This window comes from Pteropus medius, unplaced genomic scaffold (assembly GCF_902729225.1).
Source record: "Pteropus medius unplaced genomic scaffold, Ma_sr-lr_union100, whole genome shotgun sequence".
Classification (NCBI taxonomy): Eukaryota; Metazoa; Chordata; class Mammalia; order Chiroptera; family Pteropodidae; genus Pteropus; species Pteropus medius.
This window is the reverse complement of record NW_024355990.1, coordinates 1,900,485-1,924,042: the sequence shown is the minus strand read 5'-3', so window position 1 is coordinate 1,924,042 and position 23,558 is coordinate 1,900,485. Positions and strand designations below refer to the sequence as shown.

General features: G+C 61.2%; 1 protein-coding gene across 2 annotated transcripts in view; it reads right to left on the bottom strand.

Annotated features, from left to right (window-relative positions):
• TBC1D16 (TBC1 domain family member 16) overlaps positions 1-23,558 on the bottom strand; it is a 52,952-nt gene that overhangs the window by 27,165 nt on the left and 2,229 nt on the right. For both annotated transcript variants that reach the window (XR_005652158.1, XM_039859763.1), the window contains exons 2-3: positions 21,694-21,939; positions 19,979-20,519 (exon numbers count right to left, since the gene is read on the bottom strand). Coding sequence is in view for 1 of the 2 variants with exons in the window: in XM_039859763.1 (XP_039715697.1) it covers positions 19,979-20,519; positions 21,694-21,871 (719 nt within the window). In the remaining variant the exon portion in view is untranslated. The remainder of the gene's footprint in view (positions 1-19,978; positions 20,520-21,693; positions 21,940-23,558) is intronic.

Sequence of the window (23,558 nt, the reverse complement as noted above, 5' to 3'; positions counted from 1 at the left end):
GCACGGCTGGGCCACGGAAGACGGCGAAGGACGGTGACACTTTTGGAAAACTCACAGGCGGGCAAAACTCACGGAGGTCTCGCTGGGAAATGCACACACGTGTGGACAACCTGCTGTAAGAGCGAGGAAATGACGCGCACGGCCTTCCAGAAGGCGCTTCCTTCCGGCATGAGACGTTTCGGGTTTCGGGATGAGACGGGTGTGGGGGGCGGGGCTCGGCCGGTCCCGCTCACGCACCGAGCCACGGATTGGGGTTCGTGCTCTCCTTATGCTGCCTGGTTGACACGTGTTCCATGCGCTTTCGCAAGGATCGAATGTAACAAAATTTAAAGTTAACTTTTTAAAAACCAAGAAACCGAACTTTACAGATAGCGCGTCTGCAGCTCTCTAGAGTAACTGAGGCATCGGGGACCAAAGCGAAAGTAAACGGCACGCAAGGCCGGGGGATGCGACGGGATGGCGACCGAGGCGCCGGGTCCGGGCGCAGGCAGGATGGCACCCCCGTCTCTTCTGTCTCCTCCTTATTTTCAAAAATGTCTTTGGTAAGCAGGTTTTACTTTTATAATTGGAAAAGAAAAACAAAATCCCCCAAATCGTTAAAAACATCAAAGGAAAAACAAACAAAGAAACCAAGACAAAGCCAAAACCTACCCTCTCTCTATAAACAAAAAATAACCAAACCAGTTTCAACAGGGAAATAAAACCAGTGGGCCAGATGGCCACACCTGTGTCAGTACTTAGACCAGAAAACCAGCAGCTCCGCCGCCTCCCCCGCCTCCCGGGCGCCTCTCGCCCCGCCCCGCTTCCTCCCGCCCGCCGGCCACTCTCCGGCTTCAGACAGAAGCACCCGCACTGGGCCTCCCGTCCCCAGGGACCCAGGTATGGTGTCTGCTGTGGCTGGTGACAACCCAGGGCCGCTGTAACCAATGACTATGGACTGGGGACCTTAAAACAGAAACATAGTGTCGTAGTTCCAGAGACCGAAGTCCAAAATCGTGGTGTCTGTGGACCACGCTGCCTCTGGGGGTCCAGGGGAGGGGCCTCCCTGCCTCTCCCAGCGCCTGGTGGCGGCCGGTGACCCCTGGCAGTCCTTGGCTTGCAGACACATCACTGATCTCTGCCTCTGCCTCCGCGTGGCTTCTCCCTGTGCCGTGTGTCCTTCTCTGTCTCTTACAGGGACTCTCCCTGGATCGAGGGCCACCCTAATCCACTATGATCCCATCTGGGTCCTTAACCACATCTGCAAAGACCCTTCCCAATAAGGCCCTGCTCTGAGATTCTAGAGGAACGTGAATTTTGGGGGACACTTCAACCCAGTGCAGACACAAATGAAGACACATCTAACTAATTTTTTATGACGGGGAAGCTGGGCAGTGTGTGCGAGGCGGGACGGCCACTCCAAGGCCAGGCAGATTGCTCAGGGGGCGTCTCCCCTCCAGTCCTGGAGTGGCCAGCCCCCATTTCAGAGGGGACCCCTCGTGGGGATGTGGGCCAGTCTGTCGCACGGGCCATGCTTGGTCCTTCCCTACACCCCACTAGGGAAGGCCCACACCGCGCCTCACAACCCCAGCACTGAGTCGGGCCCAAGTGGTGAAAGGCCAGCCGGCCGGAGTGGCCCTCGTCCTGTGGCGGCCATTTTTCCTCGATCTCCATGTGCTTTTGGGAATGCATTTCTCGACGTAAACTGTGCTCGAAGCTACGTAGTAGCTAATTAACTTTCTATGTGAAGACCTCTCTAACTGCACACTCGCCCCCACCGCCTGGGCCCTTGGGGACACAGAGCTGTCCGAGGGCATTTGATCTGCTCCCTCCTACCTCGTGGGCACACCTTCCAGCCCGACGACGAACTGCCAATCAAAGCTGCAGAGGTCGAGGGGGACCGCACTAGGAGCCCGCCCCCCACCCCCGCCACTGCCAAACTTCCTTGGCGAAGCCTGCTTTCAACAGAAAGCGAAAAGGTTATGGAAAATCATTTCTCCCAGTGAAACTGTTCGCCAGGTGGCAGAAGGGGCCGGTGTCCTCCGCTCTCTGGAACGGCTGGTTTCTTCTTTGAAACGTTCCGACCGAATCTGTTTGTGTTTTGACTGCGCTGGCATCTGCCATCCATCAAACGGAGAGATAATCAGAAAATAAAAGCGTTTGATCAGTGCCCAAGTGAGTCAGGGCACGTGAGTCAGGGCACGGCCCCTGTGCGTGGGAGGCGGGAGGGGGTGCAGGTGTCCCCTTGATCGGTCCGCCCCTGTGGCCAAAGCCATCACTGATCTGTGCGCTGGTCTCGGACCTTGTGCTTCTCGGACGCGCTGGGCCCCTGCTCCACGTCACAAGTGCGCATCCCCTTCAATAATGCAGGGAGGTCTCTGGTCGTCCAGGGCAGACGGCCGACCTGAGCCGATGGCGTTCTTGAGCGACACAAAGCTCGGAACTTCAAGTCACAGCTCAAGAGCGGAGCCCTCAGCATCCTCATGGGGGTTACACGGCCCCGATAATTTCTGGAGAACCCCTGACTACGGGGCACCTTCAGCAGCCTGCTCCCCAAGATCTTCATCGGAAAAGACAAGGGAGAGAGAACAAAGGCTGGCTCGGCAAGCGGGGGTGCAGGGCGGCCTCTCCGGGCTCGGACGGGTGGACGGCGAGGGGCGTGTCGGCCAGGCACCCACGAAGCACCATTCCAGCCTCTTACTCAAGGGCGAAGCCACCGCGGTGAGCGAATGGTTTTAATCTCGCAAACTAATGTCCCTGCGGGGCCTCCCACTCACCAGAAAAGGCTCGACAAACCGGCCCCTACCGCGCGCCATGCCTGACCCTGTGCCCTGTGCCTTCGGTGGGAGATGTCACCCCATTTGGCCAGGGGGGAGGTGTGGCTGAGTGAGGAGCCTGCAGCCCAGCTGGTGTCTGAGGCCCTTCGCTGGGTGGCCGGGTGGCTAGGCCAGCGCTGGGGTCTGGGGGCTATGGAGGCACAGCCTGGGCTGGATCTGTCATGCGCTCCGGAGGCCACTGTCCCCTCTCACACTACATCTGTTTCCCCAGCTCCTTTCCCACAGCGACCCTGGAGCAAAGCTACCTGGGATATATTTTGTCTCCACGGGAGTTCCCCGAACGAAAGGTGGGGCCCGGGCACCTCCACTGCAGACGACAGCGTCAGGACCCGGGATGGCCGAGGGGCCGCGGTGAGCGTCACTGCCCGAGGCAGATTCGGGCCTCCGGCCGGCAGCAGACACACAGGAGCACCTATGTGGGCCGTGGCCCCAACCCCAGCTGACGGGAAGTGTCCCCGAACGCTCCGTCTGGGTGTGGGTGGGGAATAAGCAGTTCTTTAAGAACGGTTATTTTTAAAACAGAATAAACAGGTGCAGGAATGTGCCTGGCGACCAGGACCCATCACTCTTTGGAGAGCGAGGCCGGGGTGGCTGCGGGGCCCCCCGAGGAAATACGTTGCTCCTGGCTTTGTGACTGGCCTCATTCCACCGGGAGAGCCCCGAGCGCTGCCCCTGCCGGTTCCCGGGGGACAGGGCGATCCGCGAGGGCAAGAGCTCATTCGGAGGCCGCGGCGGCTACTTCGGCAGCTGCTGGCTGCGGGCGGCGTGGCCTCTCCTCCCTGGGCCCGAGGTGGGGGCAGACACGCGTGTGTGGCCGTGGCGGCGAGGGGCGCGCAGGTTCGGGACCCTCTGCGGGTCACAGGCAGTACGTCTATAAATTTGAAAAAACTAGGTAGGCCAGCAGTTCTGAGAATGATTTAAAACAAAACAAACCAAAAACGGGAAAAAACACGAAGGGAAAACGAAACACGTAGAGAGAGAGAAGCGGCCGAGCTTCCTCCTCTGGCTCAGACGAGATGCTTCTCAGTTCTTCTGTGTGTGTGTGCGTGACTGTGTGTGCACGTGTGTGTGACTGTGTGTGCACACGTGTGTGACTGTGTGCGACTGTGTGCATGCGTGTATGTGTGCCGTGCGTATGTGTATTGTGTTGTGTGATGTGCCTGTGTGTGCGTGTGCCGTGTGTGTGATGTGTCCTGTGTGTGCATGCATGTGTGTGTGTGTGTATGTGTGATATTGTGCATGCATGTGAGTGCATTGTGTGTGCCATGTGTGCATGTGTGCTGTGTTTGTGCGTTGTGGCATGTGTGCGTGCGTGTGCACGTATGTGCGCCACACATGTATGGTGTGTCGCATGACGTGTGTATGCGTGAGTGTGTGCTGTGTGTGCATGTGTGTTGTGTTTGTGTGTCACGTGACGTGTGTGAGTGTGGTCTGTGTGTTTTAAACCGGGGCCTTTTGTTCCCACCCAGGCCCAGGCCCAGGCCAACCCTCGGTGACGCGTGGACGAGCGTGGACGAGCGTGTCCCCTGGGGCCCCAGCCCCAGACGCTGGGACGAGGGGCAAGTTCTGGTGCTCAGCCCGAAACCGCGGCCGTTTCTGAGTGTTCCGCCAATCCCGCCGGAGGTGCCTGGCCGCCAGCCTGCGCCTTCCAGTGGCATCTGCCCAGCCCTTTATGTTCTTCCCAAAGTCACAGAACAAGAGCCCCACCCCGAGAAGTCACACTGGCTGATGGGCCTCTCCCCCAGTTCCAGAGACGGCTGTGGCGTTTGTCCAGATTCTTCATCAGCTGTAGAGCCATGTGCTGAGTCGGCCGCACCGGGCACGTCCCCCAGGGCGGGTGGGGCTCCCGGCCGCGGGCCTGTCCAGCGGGACGACGGCGGCCTGTCCGTACCCTGCTCGGCCAGCGGGCTTCTCCGGGGGGACTTCTGCCCCCATGTTCCAGAGAATTCTGCCAGCGCACATGGGCAGCTCAACAAATCGGTGACAACACAAAGAGGAACAAACTCCAAATCGTTAATTCCAAGGGCGTAGGGAGTTCTTCCGGAATGTTCTGTGTATGGATGTTGGTCCTTTAATTGGTAATCAGCCCCAAGCAAAACTCAGCGGCCCCTGCTTGTTTTGACATTTGAAGCTTTGCAAAATCAAAGCCGAATTCTGACAAGTACAGTGAAATCTGTCCTGACCTGTCCTTGGCATGGCCGTGTCTCCCAGGTTCTGGCCGGCCTGGATGGTGTCACCCACATCCCAACCCACACCTGCCCTCTTGCCCCAGGCCCTTCGGGGGGACCTAGCGCCCTTTGTCCCACGGAGGAAAAGGCTTTCGATTAATGAGAGAACGTCCCCAAAGGACGTTTCATACTTTGGATAAAATAATAGTGCAGGAGGGGAGGGGACCTTTCCCACTGTCCCCCGGGCCAGCTCGACTCCGGATTAAGGCCCAGTGTGAACGGCCAGGGAGCGGCGACCTGGGAAGCCCTGTCACAGACGGGGTTCGGAGTGGCCTCAGGGGCACCCCGAATGCGGGGGGCCACCCAGACCGCCCCCAGTGAGCCGCTTTCCCGGGAACAGCCACTTCGGGCCTGGGGGTGGATTCTGCCCGCTTGGTAAGTGCGCGGACCCCTCACAGCCGAGTCCCACGTTGTCCGCAGCCGGCTGCCTGCGGGCTGGGCGAGCACGCCCCGACGAGCTAGCTGCCTGCCTCTCCCCCACACCCGAAGGGCCAAGGGCCTTCGCGGAGTCCAGAATTGTTCCGGAGCCTTCTCCCTCATGCTTGCGTCACTGGCAGCCAGGCAAGTCCCAACAGGCACCATCTACAGGCCGGTCCTGTCACCACAGAGATGATGGGCGCTGAGTCATCAGGGCTGGGCCAGCCCGTGAACGATGACCCCAGGTTTGGGCCCCGGGGTGGCCTGAGGGCCTTACTGGGGGCCCTTGCACCATCAGAGACGCTGGCCTTTGAGGCGGCTTCTGGCAAACCCTTGTGCGTTCGCTGCTTCTGGACCCCTCGACTTTGCGTCCGGGTCCCTGTGAGAAGGCAGACGTGCCCCCCGGGGCAGTGTGGCTTTGACTCGGTGACTGCTGCCCCAAATGTGTCTTTGCTCCAGGGCGGGGGGAGTGGTTTGGGCCCACGACCACGGCCACGCAGTGTGGCTCGGTGGCGACGTCGAGCACCCTCAGGGGAGGCGGGAACTGGGCAGCCGCCCACGCCCCACGAGCCAGGCGCCCTCCTCGTGCCTGCCGCACTCTGGGAAGGCTCCGGAACCCTCATTAGAACAGAAAAACCGGTGCTAAGGGCCTAAGACACTGGCCCTGGCCAATCTCATCACGCAATGCCATTGAAAAAGATTCCTGGGGTGGGGACAGGTCCCACTGTGCCCCCAAGGCTGGTGCACCCAGCCAGCGAACCGCGACGCCCGCCTCTCAGATCCCCGCGTTGGCCGCCGATGGCGGATGAAGGCGCATTGGCCGATCCCCACCCTGCTGTGGTAGCTGGGGACTTGGGGGTCATGCTTAGGGGGCCGGACCCAGGCCCGTGGGTGCCCTGCCTTTGGCAGCAGGCCCAGCGCCCACAGCCGGAAGGGTGCACGCCCATTTCCCAGTTCCCAGGAGACGACGGGAGGGTATTTTTTTCAGTTTTGGAAGCCTCTGGGCTGGCAGGATCCCCGGATCTAATTCTGACAAGGCCCTGAGCCCCCCAGGCTCTCCTGCCCATCAGCATCCCTCAGAAGAACAAGCTTTCGGGGCGAGCTCTAGAGTCACCTTCAGCTGCTTTTGATTTGGATGTGAGAGCAGGCGGCTATCTTACAGGGAGGCGTGAGGCCACCCGTCTCGGGCCCCTGGCCAGCAAGAGGACACTGGGTGGTGAGAGGCCAGCCCACGGTCAGCCCCCGGCCACAGAACTACAGCTGGCCGTGTGAGCCTTTCCTCCCAGCCTGGACCGAGGTGAGTGGCCACAGCCAGTAGGGCCTGACTGCCTCGCTGTGCCTCCCCAGTGCCTGAAGGTCAAGTCCAGCTGTTGGAGCGGGGAAAAAGTACACAGACTTACTGACGCCGGGCCGAGGAAGCCAGCTCTCAAAGGCTGGGACGATGTCCACCCAAGGCCGTTTCTCATATTCCCGGTGACCCTGGTGACCTCGACTTCACGTTCCTCCTCTCCCTCTTTTTCTGTTGTGACAAATACACGGGACATAAACTTCACCATTTTCGCCCTTTTTAAAAGTACGGTTTGGTGGCGTTAAGCACATTCGCGTCGTGACCTTCCGTCTCTTGAACTTTTCCATCCGGCGAAACTAAAACTCCGCTTAGTCAACGGTGACCCCGACTCCCCCTCCTGCAGCCTCCGGCGCCCGCCCCCCTCCTATTTGTCTCCTCGAACACGGCTCTGACACCCCGCAGAAGCGGGATCACGTCGTCTGTGTCCTTTGTGGCTGGCTCAACTCTCCGAGTGCGACGTCCTCAGGGTCCGAGCGCGGTGCATCAGGATTTCCAGCCCTTCCACGGCTGAGCGAGATTCCCTTCTGTCTGTCCGTCGTCCATCCGGACACGAGGGCCGCCTCCGCCTTTGGCGACCGTGAGCCATGCGACGCCTGCTCGAGCCCCTGCTCTCAGCTCCTCTGGGTGCCTCCGCTTCACCTTGAACGCGTCTGTATCGACCACACACCATCTACTTAATAATAATGATAATAAATAATGTTCTAAAAGCCAGGGGTTCAGCAAAGTACATTCCAGACGAGGCTCGGGGTGTCCACACAGAGGGCGTGAGGAGACTGTGTCCCTGCACCCGGCCGCGTCCGGCGGGTCCCTGTCCCCGTCCTCTGCTCTGGGGCCGAGGCCGAGTCTGTCTGGGACCCATCTGGTCTCTGGAGAGGCCGTGGTTGGCACAAGGTAGGGTGGGGGTCATCATGCCCGCAACTCCCTTCCCGTCAGACGCCCGAACGCAGGGACAGGACATCGGGAAGGAGTGACCCAGGGAGCCTGGCTGGGGTCTCGGCGTGCGTCCCCAACAGCACCCGCCTGGCCAGCCTGCATAGCCGGCCCGCTTTAGGAGCTGGCCAGCTCGTGGCCAGTCACCTCCTCACTTGGATAAGTAACCCAGCGTGGGCAGAGGCAGCGAAGGCGGGGAGGGCGGGTGGGCAACCGAGGTCAGGTGGAGCTTCCTTCTCGGGCTTGTCCTTTGGCCCTTAGCCGTGGAGGTGGGGACACTCAGGGGTGGCGGGAGGCACTCTGGGCAGGTGCTGCGGGCAGTGGACACCCCTGGCTGATCTAGGGGAAGCCTGCCATCTGCTGGGCACATGGAGATCCCTCCACAGGAAGTGCCACCTCCGGGAAAACGGAGACGGAAGGGTGGTGACAGCAGCCGCAGCCTTCATCGGGGAAGTGGCAGGGCCATGAGGCCCAGCACACCCGGCTCTGGGGCCGGAGGAAACGGGCTGTCACTCTGCAAAGCGCAGGGCCCTGGAGGGCTCGGCGCCCCGTGTCCACGCCCGGCCGGCAGAGGGGCCACGCCTGCCCGGGACGTGGGCGCCTCCACACGTCCACCCAGCGGGTGGGCACAGGCGGGCGCCTCTGGACGGGCTCCCCCGAGCCACGGGAGCACAAAGCATCCTTTCACCCCAGGTGGGGCCGCCGGGGCGTGGAGACCTCCCTGGGGAGCCGGCCAGCTCTGGCCCTACGCTTCCTTGCCTGCGGTTTGGAAGCTCGAGGAGCTGTCACTTTCAACCGCTGTCGGGGGGACCACTGAGACTCGAGGCCCATGTTTGTCACGTTGGTCTTACCCCGGAGGTGACAGCCACAAAGCCTCTGTCTGCCCATGCTGTCCCCAAAGGGGGAACCCTGAACCCGATGAAGCCGTGGCCGTTGCAGCTGGGAACCCTGAACCCGCGGGCGCAGTGGGGGTGTGCGGTGAGCCTGCTGTCACTCGACACCCTGCCCGGCAGCCCGCCAGGCCCGGAGAGAGACCGTAGCCACCAAAAATAATCCTCCCAGTGTTTAAATATTTACAGAAGCCGACAGATCCTGATGCCTTCGCCGAGCACAGGGCCCAGCCCTGGACGCCAGCCCCACGGCCCTGCGAGAGGCCACGCCCATCGCCTGCCCCCGGCCGTGTCACGGGTCCCGTCCCCTCGCCCCAGTGTGTGTGGGTCCCCTTTCCCCAGGACTCATCCGACATGCACGACTGCTCCTTCCAGAACACCCCACGCCACCCCAGCTGCGGCGGGCACCTTTCTCTTACGGCCCTTTCTGGCCCCAGAGCTCCAGGGAAAGGCCCCCCCTTCTCTAGAGGTTGTGCACCCCGCTTTGGAAGCCATCAGACAAACGTAACAGCAGCGGGGTTTGCCCGTCGAAGGCCTCGAGCCGGCCTCAGCATCCCCTCTCCGGGGGACTCGAGGGTGAGACGTGAGGGCTGGCGCCTGGCCGTGGTCCTCAGGCCCTGGCGCATGCGCGGGGGCCGCCGCCACGCCAGCCTTCCGGGCGCTCGTGGTCCCCGTGCCATCGCACAGAGGAGAGACGGGGCGATGGGGGCGCAGAGCTGGCATGGGGCCAGGGTCTCGGCAACAAGGTCACCGCACTCGGGGACATCTGAGCCACCGCCCGCGGCTGAGAGGGCCGGGGCTTGCGCTGCGCCTCCCCTTGGCACCAGAGCCCGCCCCGCAGCTTCTGACCGGTTGGGAAAGGCATGTGGCGGGGCCTCCAGCTGCTCGGATCGTTGGGGAACCCACATTTTCAGGTCCCCAGAACAGATTCCCTAAAGCAAGGAAGCCGCTCTGAAGGTAGGCGGAGGGGCAGCCAGGAGCCCTCTGTCCCCGTCCGCGACAAGTGTTGAGAGAACACGGGTCGAACCGAACGAAAACGCGGTGGAAATGCCCGTTCCGCTCACGCTGCCGGGAACTGCTGTCCAGACGGAAGCGGGCGCTGAACGGTAGATCGAGGACAGAGGCCATTTGCCACCCTCTGCCCCTCACATTCAGGGCAGATTTCATCAGGTATTGGGTTAGGTTGCAACAGCCAGGCGCTGGTCCCCGAAGGCAGAGCGTGAGCTTCCGCCTCACCTGGGAGGTGCTGCCGCGTCGCCGCCCCCGTGACCTCACGCCCAGCGCTCCCGGAAGATCACGTGGGCCTCGGGCCCCACAGAGCCTCCGCCAGGGCGGTTGATGCACGAGCAGGGCCCCGTGGGGCTCTAGCTTCCTGCTCCCCAGGGCTCCGGCCGCTGGAGCAGCACGGCTCCCCAGAGCATCCCCACAGCCCCCGTGCAAGAGTCACCGAGGGTTGCGTCAAGCACCCCCAGGGGACCGTCATGGTTGGTGAGCCGAGTGGAAAAAACTGGCGAGTTTCGTTTTCCTGGCAGGAATATGCGACCCCCCTCCTGCGGCGGGAGCACCAATCCCCAGGGAGCACCGCCCCTGCTGGAGGCCGGACCTCCTTCCTCCAGGCTCAGGAGAGCGGCCGCTGACCTGCTCCCCGAGCATGAGACAGAGGCGGCTTGGCAGGGCCGTCGGGCCTTTGGACGGCAGCCGCCAACGGCATGATTTCAAGAAGACCCGCCAGGCATCTCTTTGGAATCTGGCTTCCTTGTCGCCCTTGGCCGGTGACTTCCGGAGTCCCTGCTCAGAGGCCGGAAGGGGTCAGGGCAACAGAACCCTCTCCCGATCTTCTCCTAGAAGTTCGCAAACGTCCAGGGCCAAGGAAGAGCGGAGAGCAGGAGAATGGGCCAACCAGAGAAGGTTCGAAAAACGCAGCGGCCGGACGCCGAGCCGCACAGACCCGAGCTGAGCCATGCAGGGCCTCGGGTCACATGTGGCAGCAAGCGCTTGACATGTGGCAGGTTCCAGGGGTCGAGCACACACGGGATCCCCAAGACTTAGTTCAAAGACAGAATGCAAGACATCTCCCGCCAACAACTCCTTAGACCGATTGCGTGTTGAAATGGTAATACTCTTAGGTTCACGGGGAAGTATTAAAATTAACTTTACATATCTCTCTTTCCAATTTTAAAAATGTGGCTACTAGTCTCACACAAATAGGCTCGACTGATTTTTGGCAAAGGTGCAAAAGTAATTTAACCGAGGGACAGATTTCTCAACAGAGGACGCTGGGGCAACTGGATAGCCACAGGCAAAAAGGTGAACCTTGACCTCAACCTCACTCCTTACGCCAAAATTAACTCACGATGGACTTACGCGTAAAATGTAAAACGAGCAAACTTTTAGAAAAATAACGTAGGAGATCATGTTTGGGATTCAGGATGAAGCTAGGAGTTCTTAGACTTAACGCCAAAAGCAAGATCTATAAGAGGCAGAACTGATAAATTGGACATCGTCGAAATTAAAATCTTTTGCTTTGTGAAAGATCCTGTTTGGAGGATGGAAAGATTACAGACTGGGAGAAATACCTGCCAATCGTGTATCCGACAAAAAATGAGCGTCAGGAACATAGGAAAAATGCAACGGTAGAAAAGAAAAACTCAATTAGAATATAGGCCAAAAAAAAAAAAACAAAAACAAGAAACAAAACAAAAAATCACAACAACAACCCCATGAAGAGACATTTCACCCGAGAGGGCACATGGGTGATAAATAAAAACAGGAAAAAGATGCTTAATGCCACTCCAGAAATCAGGGAAATGCAACTCAAAACCACAATGAAGTGTCACTTCATATATATCAGAATGGCCAAAATAAACACAGAGCGCCCACGCCAAACGCTGGTGAAGATGCAGAGAGAGAGGCTCACTCATGCAGTGCTGGTGGCACTGTAAGGTGGCACAGCTACCCCGGAAGGCGGTTTGGCAATTCCTTTTAAAACTCGACATGCAGGCACCACGCACGGGACCCAGCCGTCTCCCTCCTGGGAATTTATCCCAGAGAAATGAAAACTACATTCGGACAAGAACCAGGACAGAGATGTTCCTAGCAGCTTTATTCGTAAATGCCCTGAGCTGCAAACGACCTGTCAGACGCCCTCGGATGGGCAGACGGTTAAACACGCCAGCATATGCACAGCGTGGGACACCACACGGCGACAAAAGGGAATGAGCCACTGCCACGTACAACCGCTGGACGAAGCGCGAGGGAATTACGCCGGATGAAAAAGAGCCGAGCTCAAAGGTCGCACGGCGTGTGATGCCATTTCTATAACATTCTCACAGAGACGGAGATTAGAGCAGCGGGGGCCAGGGGTTAGCGGCGGGGGCCAGGAGTCAGACGTGACTGTCGGTGGTGACGGGCGGGAGCCATGTGGCGATGGGACCGTCTTTATCTTGACTGTGGCGACGGTTACACAAAACTACGCATGTGACACAGCTGTGTCGGACTCGACACACACGTACAGTTGTCCCTCGGTCTCTGCAGGAGACTGGTTCCAGGACCCTCGCAGATACCCAAAGACATCGCTGCTCAGGGCCCTTCTAGAAAATGTACTGCAAATCACCTCCAGGCTACCTTTATATACCTGTGACGACGTACGTGCTGTGAAAACTGTGGCCACACCGTACCGTTCAGGGGACAATGTCACGAGAGACGGTGGTGCCACCGTCCACGACCTACGACCTACGGACACGTCAGCAACAACGTAACCATTTCTATTTTTCACATATTGTTGGCCCACTCGCCGGTCCCTCGAGGGCCGACGGTGCAGGCAGATCGACGCTCATGTCACCAGTGAGACCCGGGGTTCTGGCTGGACTCTGTCTTGGGGTTTCACGCAGGATGTTGCCAGCGTGTGTGTGTGTTGGGGGGGAGTGCCGGGTGAAGGGTACACGGGACCGCCCTGTGTGTTCCCGGCAACTTCCTGTGACTCTATAGTTATTTAGAAATGAAGTTTTTAAAGACGTGACGACTAGAAAACTTATTATCGCGTACGCGGTTCACGTGACACTTCTAGGGGCCGGGCTGGTTTAGAACTGGAGCCAACACAATCCGGGCTACTGTCTGTCGAGAATGCGGTTTTTTTCGGCCTTTTAGAGAAGTTTTTAGAGAAGTTTTAGGTTTACAGGAAGGCTGAGCAGAAGGAACGGTTCCTAGCTAAGCCCTGCACGCGCGATTTCTTGTAGCGTTAACGCCACGCATTAGAACAGCACGTCGTTATGACCGATGAGCCAGGGTCGACCGTTATTCCTAGCAGCTGAGGTCCATATTTATATTAAGAGTCCCTCTGTGTTGTTCTATGGGTTTGGACAAACGTGAAATGACCTGCGGCCACCATTCCAGTCTCGAATAGAGTCTATTCACTTCATCCTCACAACGGCCCCATTTCACAGCTGAGGAAACCAAGGCGCAGGGAGGTTAAACACGTTGCCAGGATCATGCCCGAGGGACCACGGGTGGGGCTCAGATTCCCACCTGGCTGCTCGCCAGGCTCCCAGCCCTGCAGGAGCCACGGGGCCTTCCTGCCCCTCCCTAGACAGCGCGAGTGTGAACCGAACAGCCGCCAGAGGACCGGGCACTGTCGAGACTCAGCCTGGCAGCCCCTCCAAGCCCCTGGAGCCAGTGGCGGCCGCCACCTGCTAATGAGCTCCCAGCACTGACAGCAAAGGCTGGCCTCGGCCTGGGCACCGCCTGGCTCCCTGGCAGCGGCATGAGGCTCCCAGGCTGTCCCCAGCCTGCGTGGCAGGGCTCGGATCTGCCACTGCCCCTGGAGTGGCTGCCTTCGGACTCCTGGTCTCAGCCTCCCTGCAGGCACGGCGTGCGGGGAGCAGCTGGTGAGAGCCACCTTGACTTGGGGGGCGGCGTGGAGGGGAGGGGAAGTTGTGGCCCGGAGCCCACCGAGCGCTACAGAAACATACGACGGAACGAGTCTTCACGGCACGCAGAGCAGATTGCGGTGCGTCGGAGATGTGATGTTTTAGAGAAATGAGTGTCAGCTCCGGTTACGGAAGCACAAACAAACCCAAACAACAGATCTGTGGAAGCTGCTGGCTTCCCGGCTGCCAGGACGCTTCGGGGGGCCCAGGAGGGGTGAGGGCAGTGTTCGCCGAGGCCGGCGCTCCGCCGAGCTCTGAGCTTGAGCACCAAGGCCTCGTCCTGAAATCTCGAGGGGCGGGGGACACCTCCCGAGCTCCCCATCACCCCCCCTCAATTCCTGGCCACTCCACCTGCTGTCTCAACAGACCCCATGGGCCTGCTCCCGCTCACGACTGGTCACCCCGACGGTCACCCTCCTCTCCTGGGTGACCGAGGATGGGGGGTCATCCCCAGTCCCACTGCTGCGGGCTTCAGCTCCTCTCCCCTTTCGGGGGGAATTTCTCTTCTCTTCCCAGCGCCGCTGCCCGCATGTGGGTGGACAGAAGAGGAACAGCGAGGCTATTTGTGAAGACCACCGGGAGCGACCAAGAATCTGGTGCTATCACACGGCCACTGCCCTCGGCAGGCTGCGGGCCATGCTGCCGACCCCCCGGGCCCCTCGTGGCAGCTCCCCGGCGATGACGCCCTCGGATGCTCAGACCTGGCCCGTGGACCTGGGATGCTCCCCAGAACGCCTCGTTTCTGTCCCCATGCGGGGAGGAGAGGGCTGTTTCGCCAGGGAGGATGACAAAGTATTAATAATTCAGCCTCTATGGCTGATACCCTGGTGTCATAGAGCCTTTTCCTCTACAGGCAAAAAGCACTTAAGATTCCATTTATATCAGCCTCACATGCCCTGCGGGCTGGGACGCCTGGAGCCGGGAGGGGCCCCACGGCAGCAAGTGTCCCTCCGCACAGGCGTCTGCCTGTGGCTTCACGGCAACCTGAACCCTCCTGCCGCGTCCTGTGAAGCCAGCTACCTGGGGGTGGGGGAGGGGCACCTGTCCCTGGTTCTTGTCTTTCCTCTCTTTTGGGGAGGGCGGCCGCACCTGCCATCCTCACCAGGCTGCTCCAGCTGGGCCTTCGCTGTCCACAAGGAAGCCCCGCCCACACGCGGCCAATAACATTTAAATTCATTAAAGAGGGATAAAATTAAAACTCCAGCTGTTCAGTGGCGACAGGCACATTTCCAGGGCTTGATGGCCATGTGTGTCTAGGCTACCACAGTGGACGGGGACCCACCACCGCAGAATTCTACTGGCCGGTCCTGTTCCAGGAGGTCTGGTCAGTGTCACAAACAAGCGTGTTTTAAACACGACTGAGTGAGATGCACAGGGAGCCACAGGAGCCCGCAGAGGGAAACTCGGGTATGAGTGGGCGTCACGGCGAGCCCCCTGCAGGCTGGCTGGGGCTTCGGCCGTAGAGGGGAGAGCATTCCAGCGTCGGGGGCAGCGAGGCTGGGGAACAGTGCGCCTGGGAGCAGAGCGCGAGGGAAGCCTGGAGAGGCAGGTGGGCGTCTGGGCCAGACCCCATGGGCAGGCGGGCTGTGTGCCCCTGTGGCCGGACCTGGCCCTGCTGGCCCCGTGTCTGGTCTGGCTGGACCACCGCACCAGTGAAGCTGGCCACCTCACCTACTCTGTAACGCCACGTGCCAGCCTGACTGGGGACGGCTGCCCCCGAGACAGCACGCCAAAAATGACCGGAGGGTCCTATGGAAGCGAGGATGTGGAGCTCGCACTTACCCTGGGGGTGGAGGGCACCACTGACAAGCTCTGGGGACTGAGGGTGGCAGGTCGTTAGCAGCAGATTCCTTGGAAGGCCCCACATAGCCCCAGGGGGCTTTTTCATTAATAAGTTTGCAGGTGTCAGGGGAGGGGGTGTCAGGGGAGGGTCGCAGCCTGCCCTCTGCTCCCCCAGGGGATTAACTGGCTATCTATTTTAAAACCTCGTTTTGGTCATAAGGTTAATACGACCACAATATAGCATTTTTGAAAATTAAGAAAAGAAAAAAATTAGTCATAATCATAATGTCCAAAGAAACTGATACATCTTCCCCCAACCCAAGCTGCCCAGTGCTACTTTCATTTGTACTAAACGATAGTGTGTAAAATTAAAAATTCGGTGTCTCCATCTCAGGAGCCACATCTCAAGTGCTCCCGAGCCACACGAAGCCAGTGGCACTGGGTGGGACACCTCTGTCTTGGCAGAGAGCCGAGCCGGGCAGCACTGCCCTGAGCGCCTGGTCCGCGCGTCAGGCCCTCACGTAGATTTTAATCGACGTGCACGTGATTCGCGACCTGCTCTGCGTTTGCCACACCGGGAATGTCCCCGTCACCACGGTCTCGACAAGCACTGCACACTCCCATCCGCAGCACTGAGGCTCTGAACCTTTGGCGGGGCACAGACCCCTTGGGAAGTCGGATGGTGCCCCCCTCCTCAGAAAGATGCACCCCCATGAGCACGCATGCAGAAAGTGGCATGAGATTTCGGGCGGCTCACGGACCCCGGCTAAAACCTTGACCTTGCAGATAAAACGTCATCGATTTATCTCTCCTGCGGTTGGACGTTTAGGTTTTCCGCTCTTTTTCCTCCATTATAAAACACACCGTGATGGACATCTTCATGCAGACGTGTTTGATTTCTGTCGTCGAGATCATTTCTTAGGACGCGTTCCGGAAGGGACACTTTGATTTGGGGGGTAGGAGCTATGTGTCGGTTCTTCATATGTCACCGGTGCTCTTCCCATGGGTGGGTGGGGCCGGCTGACAGGCACACGGCGGTGCACACGGGGTGGGGTCCTGTCACAGGTCGCTCTCGCTCACCTGGCCCTTGAGACTGGACCAGGTGCCTTTCAGGACAGAAGCGAGTGGCGGGCTGGCCGCTGCTCTGCCTGGTGGTCTCGCTGACCTTTGCCCCAGTCTGAAGCCTTGATGCCTGACCACAGAAGGTGGAACCAGGAGCCACAGCTCGCCCTGCTCGGAGAACTCAGACCTCAGCGGGGAGAGGGTCAGTCCCCACCGGGCCTCGAACGCTCATTTGTTTAAGGATTTTTGGCCATCACTGTGCTGGGGGCTGGGGAGGTTATGGCAGGTGGCCTCACCACCGAGGGACCAGGCCCTGCCCGGTTATGCCCACAGGTGGCACACAGATGGACACTGCCATTTTTAACCACTCACCCCTTCTGTGAACTACCTACCATATAACAAAATATTTGGGGGTCTCTCAGAATGGGGAGGCTGTTCCTCCTCTCCCATCCCCAGCCACACACACTCAGCCTCCATGTGTAGTTCTTTGGTTCTGCCACCAGAGGGAACCCGTGAGCCAGCCTGCCTTGTCCCCTCCTGGGGACCCAATTCCCAGTTAAACAGGAGCCTTTGCTCTAGCAGCAGCTAGGGGCCCATGCACGTCCTCCAAGCCCAGCCCCCTGAGGGGTGTCCCGTCCAGCCAGATCCTGTGCTCCGGGTCGCCAGCCCAGACCCCTCTCTGCCCGAGGAGCGGAGGCCATGCCTCTCTCCCTCTGGTCCCCTCACGGGTTCGTCCACCCCATCTGCACACTGGGAACCCCCGGGGGGCTCAAACACTGCCCACGCCCTGGCCCCACCCGCAGCGGTCCTGGAGCCATTGGTCTGGGTGTGGCCTGGGCATCAAGACTTTTCAAATCCACCCTGGGCATTCTCACGACCGCGGGAAAGCCTGCTCTGCTGCCGTCCAGAGCCTTCCACGCAGTCTGGGGGTCCCAGTCCCTCGCCCGCGGGCGCTGTGCAGGTGGGAGGGAGTAGAGGGGTTCCAGCTTTGCTTCCAGGGTCCCCAACGTAGTGGGGGACACAGGAACCCCACACTCAGCAAGAGGGAGCAAGCGAATGGGCCCAGTGCCCAAACCTGGCTCGGGCAGAGTCACCGTCTAAAAAATGCAAGTTCTGGGCCCCACGCCTGCCCTCTTTCGGAATCCAAATCTGAACTTCCCTTAAGCTCCCAGCAACCTGCCACGAACAGCGGTGGGGATCCGGTGTCACAAACTGGCCAGAGGAGCAGCCACACGGAATTGCTAGGGCCTGTGGCAAAGGAGGGATCACCTAGGAATCGTAGCTCTGAGCGGACGGATGACCCCTAAACTAGACCAGGAGGGCAGGGACCCAGAAGGCACAGGCACCGTTCCCGAAGCTTTAGCCCAGGGAGGCCTCGCTCACACGGGGCCGCCGAGCCCCGTGCCTGACAGACACCGCCCAGCGTCAGCCCAGGAGTCCGCACGCAGTTCTGAGTGGAGCTCTCCAGTTCAGCAGTGGGACAATCGCCTGGAAGACCAGCCAGCCATAGAAAGGCGGGAAGTCCTGACACACGCTAGGTGACGTGGATGGACCTCGAGGACATTATCCTGAGTGAAAGAAGCTGAACACAAGAGGCCACACGTGTATGACCCCATTGATAAAGAAACGTCCAGAACAGGCAAATCTACAGACAGAAAGCAGGGGGTTGTCAGGGGGCTGGGGAGGATGTTGACAGTCGCGGAGGGTGGGGGGCGCTGGAGGAGGGGGACGGGGAGTGACCGGCAATGCACGGGGCTTCTGGGGTGATGGAAACGTTACAGAACTAGATAGAGGTGCCGGCTGCACTGTAATGGGAACGCACTGACTGCCACGGAATTGAACGATTCGAAATGGTTCTGTTAGCAAATTTCTGTCATGTGCATCTCACTTCAGTTTAAAAAAACAAAACGATTTCCTTCCTCTAGGGCCCCATGTCTGTCTGAGGCGGTCAGAAGCTCTAGGAGGCCTCAGCCCCGTACTGCTGTCCTGTGCATTGCAGGGCGCTGAGCAGCACCCCTGGTCTCTACCCGCCAGATGCCAGTAGCACCCCGATCATGACGAACATGTCTCCTGACGTTGCCACACATCCCCTGGGGGCAGAATCGGCCCCAGGTGAGACCCACTGCTCTCGAAGCATGGGGCTTTCCCGGGCGTCTGGACTGCATGAACTAGGGGTTCTCACAGGCAGCCGGGGTGCAGACCACCAAGGAAGACAGGTGAATTTTCAGGGTGACCGCATGAAACAAGCATTACCACCCCCCATCTTACAAATGAAGAAACGGGCTCCAAGAAGGTGGGGGTCGGGGGCCCACGCCAACCAGGCCCCCCAGACCCGAATCCCAGCTCCTTAAGCAATCAGGCCGCTGACCGGAGCAGGACGGGCTGGGCCCTGACTCTGGCTCTGCCGCTAAGAGGGGCAGCCTCGGGCTGGAGGCCGGGCCGGTCACCTCTCTAGGGCAGAGTGAAGACGAGCTGGGAGACCTGTCCCTCTGCCTCGCCCGGGGCGTGCCAGACACGGCAGGCATCACTGCACTGCCGACGTGGCACCACCAGGGGGAGCTCTAAGCCGTGCCCGCAGGACCCGGGGTGGGGGTGCGGGGTGTATGTGTTGGGGGGTTGGAGCTGGGTTCATTCCCTGCCTGGCTCTCTGGTCAGAAGCACCACGAGCTCAGGAACCTCATCCAGCACCTGGGGCCCTGGCTCAGCACTGGCTGCTCCTCTGTGTGGACCCCAGGACTCGAAACCAAGGTTATCCGCCCACCTCGGGCTTGAACGCACCTCGTCTCATGGAGGGGACGAAGCAGAAAGGATCGTCTCAAATTCTTTTCCGCTGAGGCCGGCAAAGCGCTCCACACCCCTACGCCCCGCTCCTCTGCCCCCGAGCTCACACGGGGGCCGAGTGACCCGGCACGCTCCAGGCCTGGCGGAGACCCGGCCGGGGTGGCACCCGGCTCGGCTCGTGTGCCGGCTGGTGACCTCTGGCAAGTCCCTGAACCCCTGTGAGCCTGGCTTTCTCCCTCTATGCACCGGAGCGATAGCAGAGCACCCTCGCAGGGCCCGGGGAGCTTGTGAGCATCAAAGGAAGTGACCATGGCACGTGCTTGGCGCCCACACGACGCTCGAACCACCCGAACGCCGCACAGGCCAGGCCGGCTGCCTAACCTCGGTGCTTACTGCCACTGCCACCTCCACTGTCACCACCGTCCGCCCAGAAACCTAGCGGGAGTGAGGACCACAGGAGAGCTCAGGGAGGGGCACAGAAGCCAGTGGTGGTGGCCGCTCCGGGCTGGCGGGAGCCCGCTGTTCACGAGCCTTGTGCCCAACCTCCTCTCCGGGGCCCTGACGCCCCCTAAGGATGCCGCGTGGTGGCTGTGACAACCGCCCGCCATCGGGCCTGCAGCGGGCGCCGACCCCTCGGTAGTGTAGCGGGGTGGGACGCGGCGGAACGGCCCTGGAGTGGGGGGAGCCGGCGCCCGCGGCGGCAGCGGGACAGGACGCGGGGCGCCCTCGGGGCTCCGCGAGCAGAGCCGGCGGCACGCGCGCTGCTCCCCACGCGCCCGGACGGGGGTCGGGGACTCACCCGCTCTCGCTCTCCGGGAACACGGAGCTGCCCTCGGCCAGCGCGGCGCTGACGGGCGACAGGCAGAAGGGTGAGGAGAAGGCGTCGGAGTCGGAGTCGAAGGAGCTGTCCCCGCTCACGCCCTCGGCGGACAGGGCCAGGGAGCCTTCCTCCTCGCCCGCCCCGTCCTGCGGCCCGACCGCGGACGCGCTTCCCGAGTCGCCGCGGGCCGGCGGGCAGTGGGAGGCCGGGAGGGGGCCGCCCGTCCCCGGGCCCCCGGCCAGCTTCTCCCCGTCCTCGCGCGAAGGGCTGACGTGCACAGCGTCCCGGAGGCTCTGGGCCACCGCCAGGATGTCCTCATCCCTGGGGATCAGGGCGGGCCGTGGCTCCGGGGGCGCGGGCCGGCCCCGCAGGCGGGGTGCCTTCCGCACCGGGGAGCTCTCGGGCGTGATGTAACGCAGGGCCTCCTCGTCTTGCCTCTGGATCCGAGAGTTGGGGACCCACGCGAGGATGAGGGTGGCCCCCAGCAGCTCATCCTTCTCCATGTACAAGCACAGGTAGCCTGTGGGGGCGAGGGACAGCGGTCAGCGGCGCAAGGCAGGGCCGCTGACTGGTTTCTCGTGGTGGCCACACACTGGAGAGCGACCCGTGGGCTTGACACGGCCCGGCTGGGCAGACACGCCCGGACTCGGTGGAGCGTGGGGCGGGGGAAGCTGTGCGCTCGCTGGCACACGAGCTCTGCAGATCCGGGGGCTCCGGGCCCCCAGCAGTGGCCTGGCTGTGCTTTTCCAAGCACGGGGAGCCCCGCCTGTCCACTGTCTGGTGGCCCCAAAGCCTTCGTGCCTGCCTGCAGTCAGCCTCCCGGCCTGGGCCGGCCCAGGTGCTGGGCTCAGCACCAGTAGGAGGGACATAGGCTGCAGACTTCAGTCTGCCTCACAGGAGGGCCACGTTCAAGGTGAGTGGCTGGCTCCGGCCTTTTCCGGTCGGCTGCAGCCCTCAGCATCTTTTCTTTCATGCGGCTTGTTGGAAGATGGGGTCATCTCGCGATGCCACCCACCGGATTGCTGACAAGGACGGAGGGCAGTCTCTCCAAAGCGGGGGAACGGGCGGGCTCTCTGGGCTCCTGAACACTCATTTTGGGGGAATGGTGGCATTTCCTACTGCAGCACCTGCCATTTTGGGGTGTCCTGATTCTGGGCCTGTCATGCTGGGTCCCCAGGGCTCCTGGTCTCTGCTCCGAAAAGCCTCTCGGGCAGGAGCTAGGGCCCCCCACATCCCTCGGGGCTCCAGCCCCAGCCAGAATCTCCTTAGCTCAGCTTCGTGTCCAAAACAGGGGGACGCCCAGGGCCCGTCAGCCAGTCGTGCGTAAGGGTGACAGCTGGTGACGCCAAGGATCTCCACACTCTCGGGCCACGTGGCTTTGGGATGAGGAAGAGCCAGACGCCTCCGTCCCTCTCTCTGTCACCTGCCCCCACTACAGGCCTGCACCGCAGAGGTCTCCCTGGTCCCTCCATTTGGTACCCAGAACAGGTAACACCTCAGACCCGGGGCCGAGAACCTCCCCCCACCAACCCCCGGGGCAACAGAGTTGTCCTCTTGGTCAGGCGTCCACAGGGTCAAGGCGCGGTCAAGTGGGGGAGTGGGGCAGGAGCCTTCGAAGCTGGAGCTCAATAATTACAGCACCCAGAGAGCACACCTCAGGCCCGGGACCCCCGCCCCACCCACCCCCAACTCACCTGGGTGGTGCTGCCCCAGCCCCTGCAGCCCCTCAGGAGGGTGCACGCAGACATTGTTCTTGGAGTAGATGATCTCCCCGTCCAGGACGGAGGGGGGCCCGCCTCCACCGCCCGGGCTGAGGGTCAGGAGGTCCGAGGCTTTGGAGGAGGCCCGGCGAAGGAGGCGGCCCAGAGACATCGCGGGGGGAGTGTGCCCATCCTCCGAGCTTTGAGCTTCTGTCCAGGCACGGGGCTCTCCACACCTGCCTGGGGGAGGGAGGGAGAGGGTGCATGGGCTAAGGGCGTGCACTTGGCCGGGCGTCCTGTGGACTGCGCCCTGCCTCACACCTGTCAGCTCGCAGCGGACGCCCGTCACCTGCCGACGGGTCCCGCGAGCACGAGGCCGCACGACGGGCAGGCTGGGTTCTTAGCCGAGGCGCGAGGCGCGGCGGGCATTTGGGGCCCGTTCATTCTTCGTGGAGGGGCCGTCCTGTGCATTTTAGGGTGTTAACCAGCGACCACCCACTAGCTGCCGCTAGCGTACCCCACCCTACAGTGGGACAAGCAAAGATGTCTCCAGACATAGCAAGTGTCCCCTGGGGGCAAAACTGCCCCCACAGAGTGCCACCAAGTCCACAGGAGCCCCGCCTCCATCGCGACCTGCAGGCTGCCTCTTTGCTCTTTTCACCCCGAATCCCCTTCCTTCCTCAACTTCCTGCCCCTCTGTGCTTCCCGGGTCCCTTCCTCCTTCCCATCCTCCACCCCACCCCGCCCATCCTGTGTCCTCGTCATTCTGATGTGCAGCCTGATGTCCCAACACGCTATGGGGCCGGCTCGGCGGGGAAGGGGTGTCCTGAGTTTACACACGACTCATTCTCTGAAAAGGATAAACTAGAGACAAAACGGTCAGAACCCAGAGTAGATACAGAGCTCCTCCAGGCTCACCCCAGACAGGCGTGGCGTCCCCACGGGGCAGACGGCCATCACATGAAGAGGTGGCCAGATGCGGAGGGAAAGCCAGCACCCAGAGGCTGGCGAGAAGCAACCGTGACTCGCGCGGAACACGAAACGATCAAAGGCATGAGCCGCAGACACGTGAGCCAGCGAGGCGTCCCCTCAGCGGGGCGCGTGAGCACGGCCACCAGACGGAGCTGTGCACACGATGTGGCCTGTGCCCACGAAGCGGTGTGCAGGGTCGGCTCCTTCCCGCCGGGGTGGGTGCCCAGGTCTCGGAGCCCAGGGCGGAGCACGGGCCGGCCTCGCGGGGCGGGGGCTGGGCTGGGGACACCCACAGATGGCCTTCAACTCAAGCTCTTTGAAAGAGAAAAGGACTTGGAGCCGGTATGAGGAAATCACCGGTGGGAACGGATGCGCCCAGTGTGGTCCCTCCAGACGAGGGAGCGCGATTCCGCCTTAAGGGGAAGAATTCCCACGCCTGCCGCAGGGGCCGGCCAGACCCGGAAGGACAAATACCCCGATTCCGTTCACGCGGGGCACCCGCAGGGCTCAGATCCACAGACAGAACGCGGAGGGGTGGGTGCCAGGGGCGGGGCAGGGCGCGGGAAGGAGAGGCATGGGACGTGAGTGTCCGACGGGGACCGAGTGTCCGTCTGGGACCACGAGGCTCCAGAGATGCGGGCCGTGACGGCCGCATGACCCCGCGGACGGCCCGACGCTGCAGAACTGCACGCTGAAGCACGGCCGGAGCGGCAGGTCGCATGCCGCGCATTCGCCGTGACAAGGTCAGCTGGAAGCGTCGCCCTTTGGCGGCCGGTGTCGGGTACAGTGTATTGTTCCGTGAACTCTCTGTATTTTGTACACATCTTCCAAACTCCAGAACTGATTTCGATGCTCCCTAAATCGAGTTCTTCCTGTCTCCAGTGCTT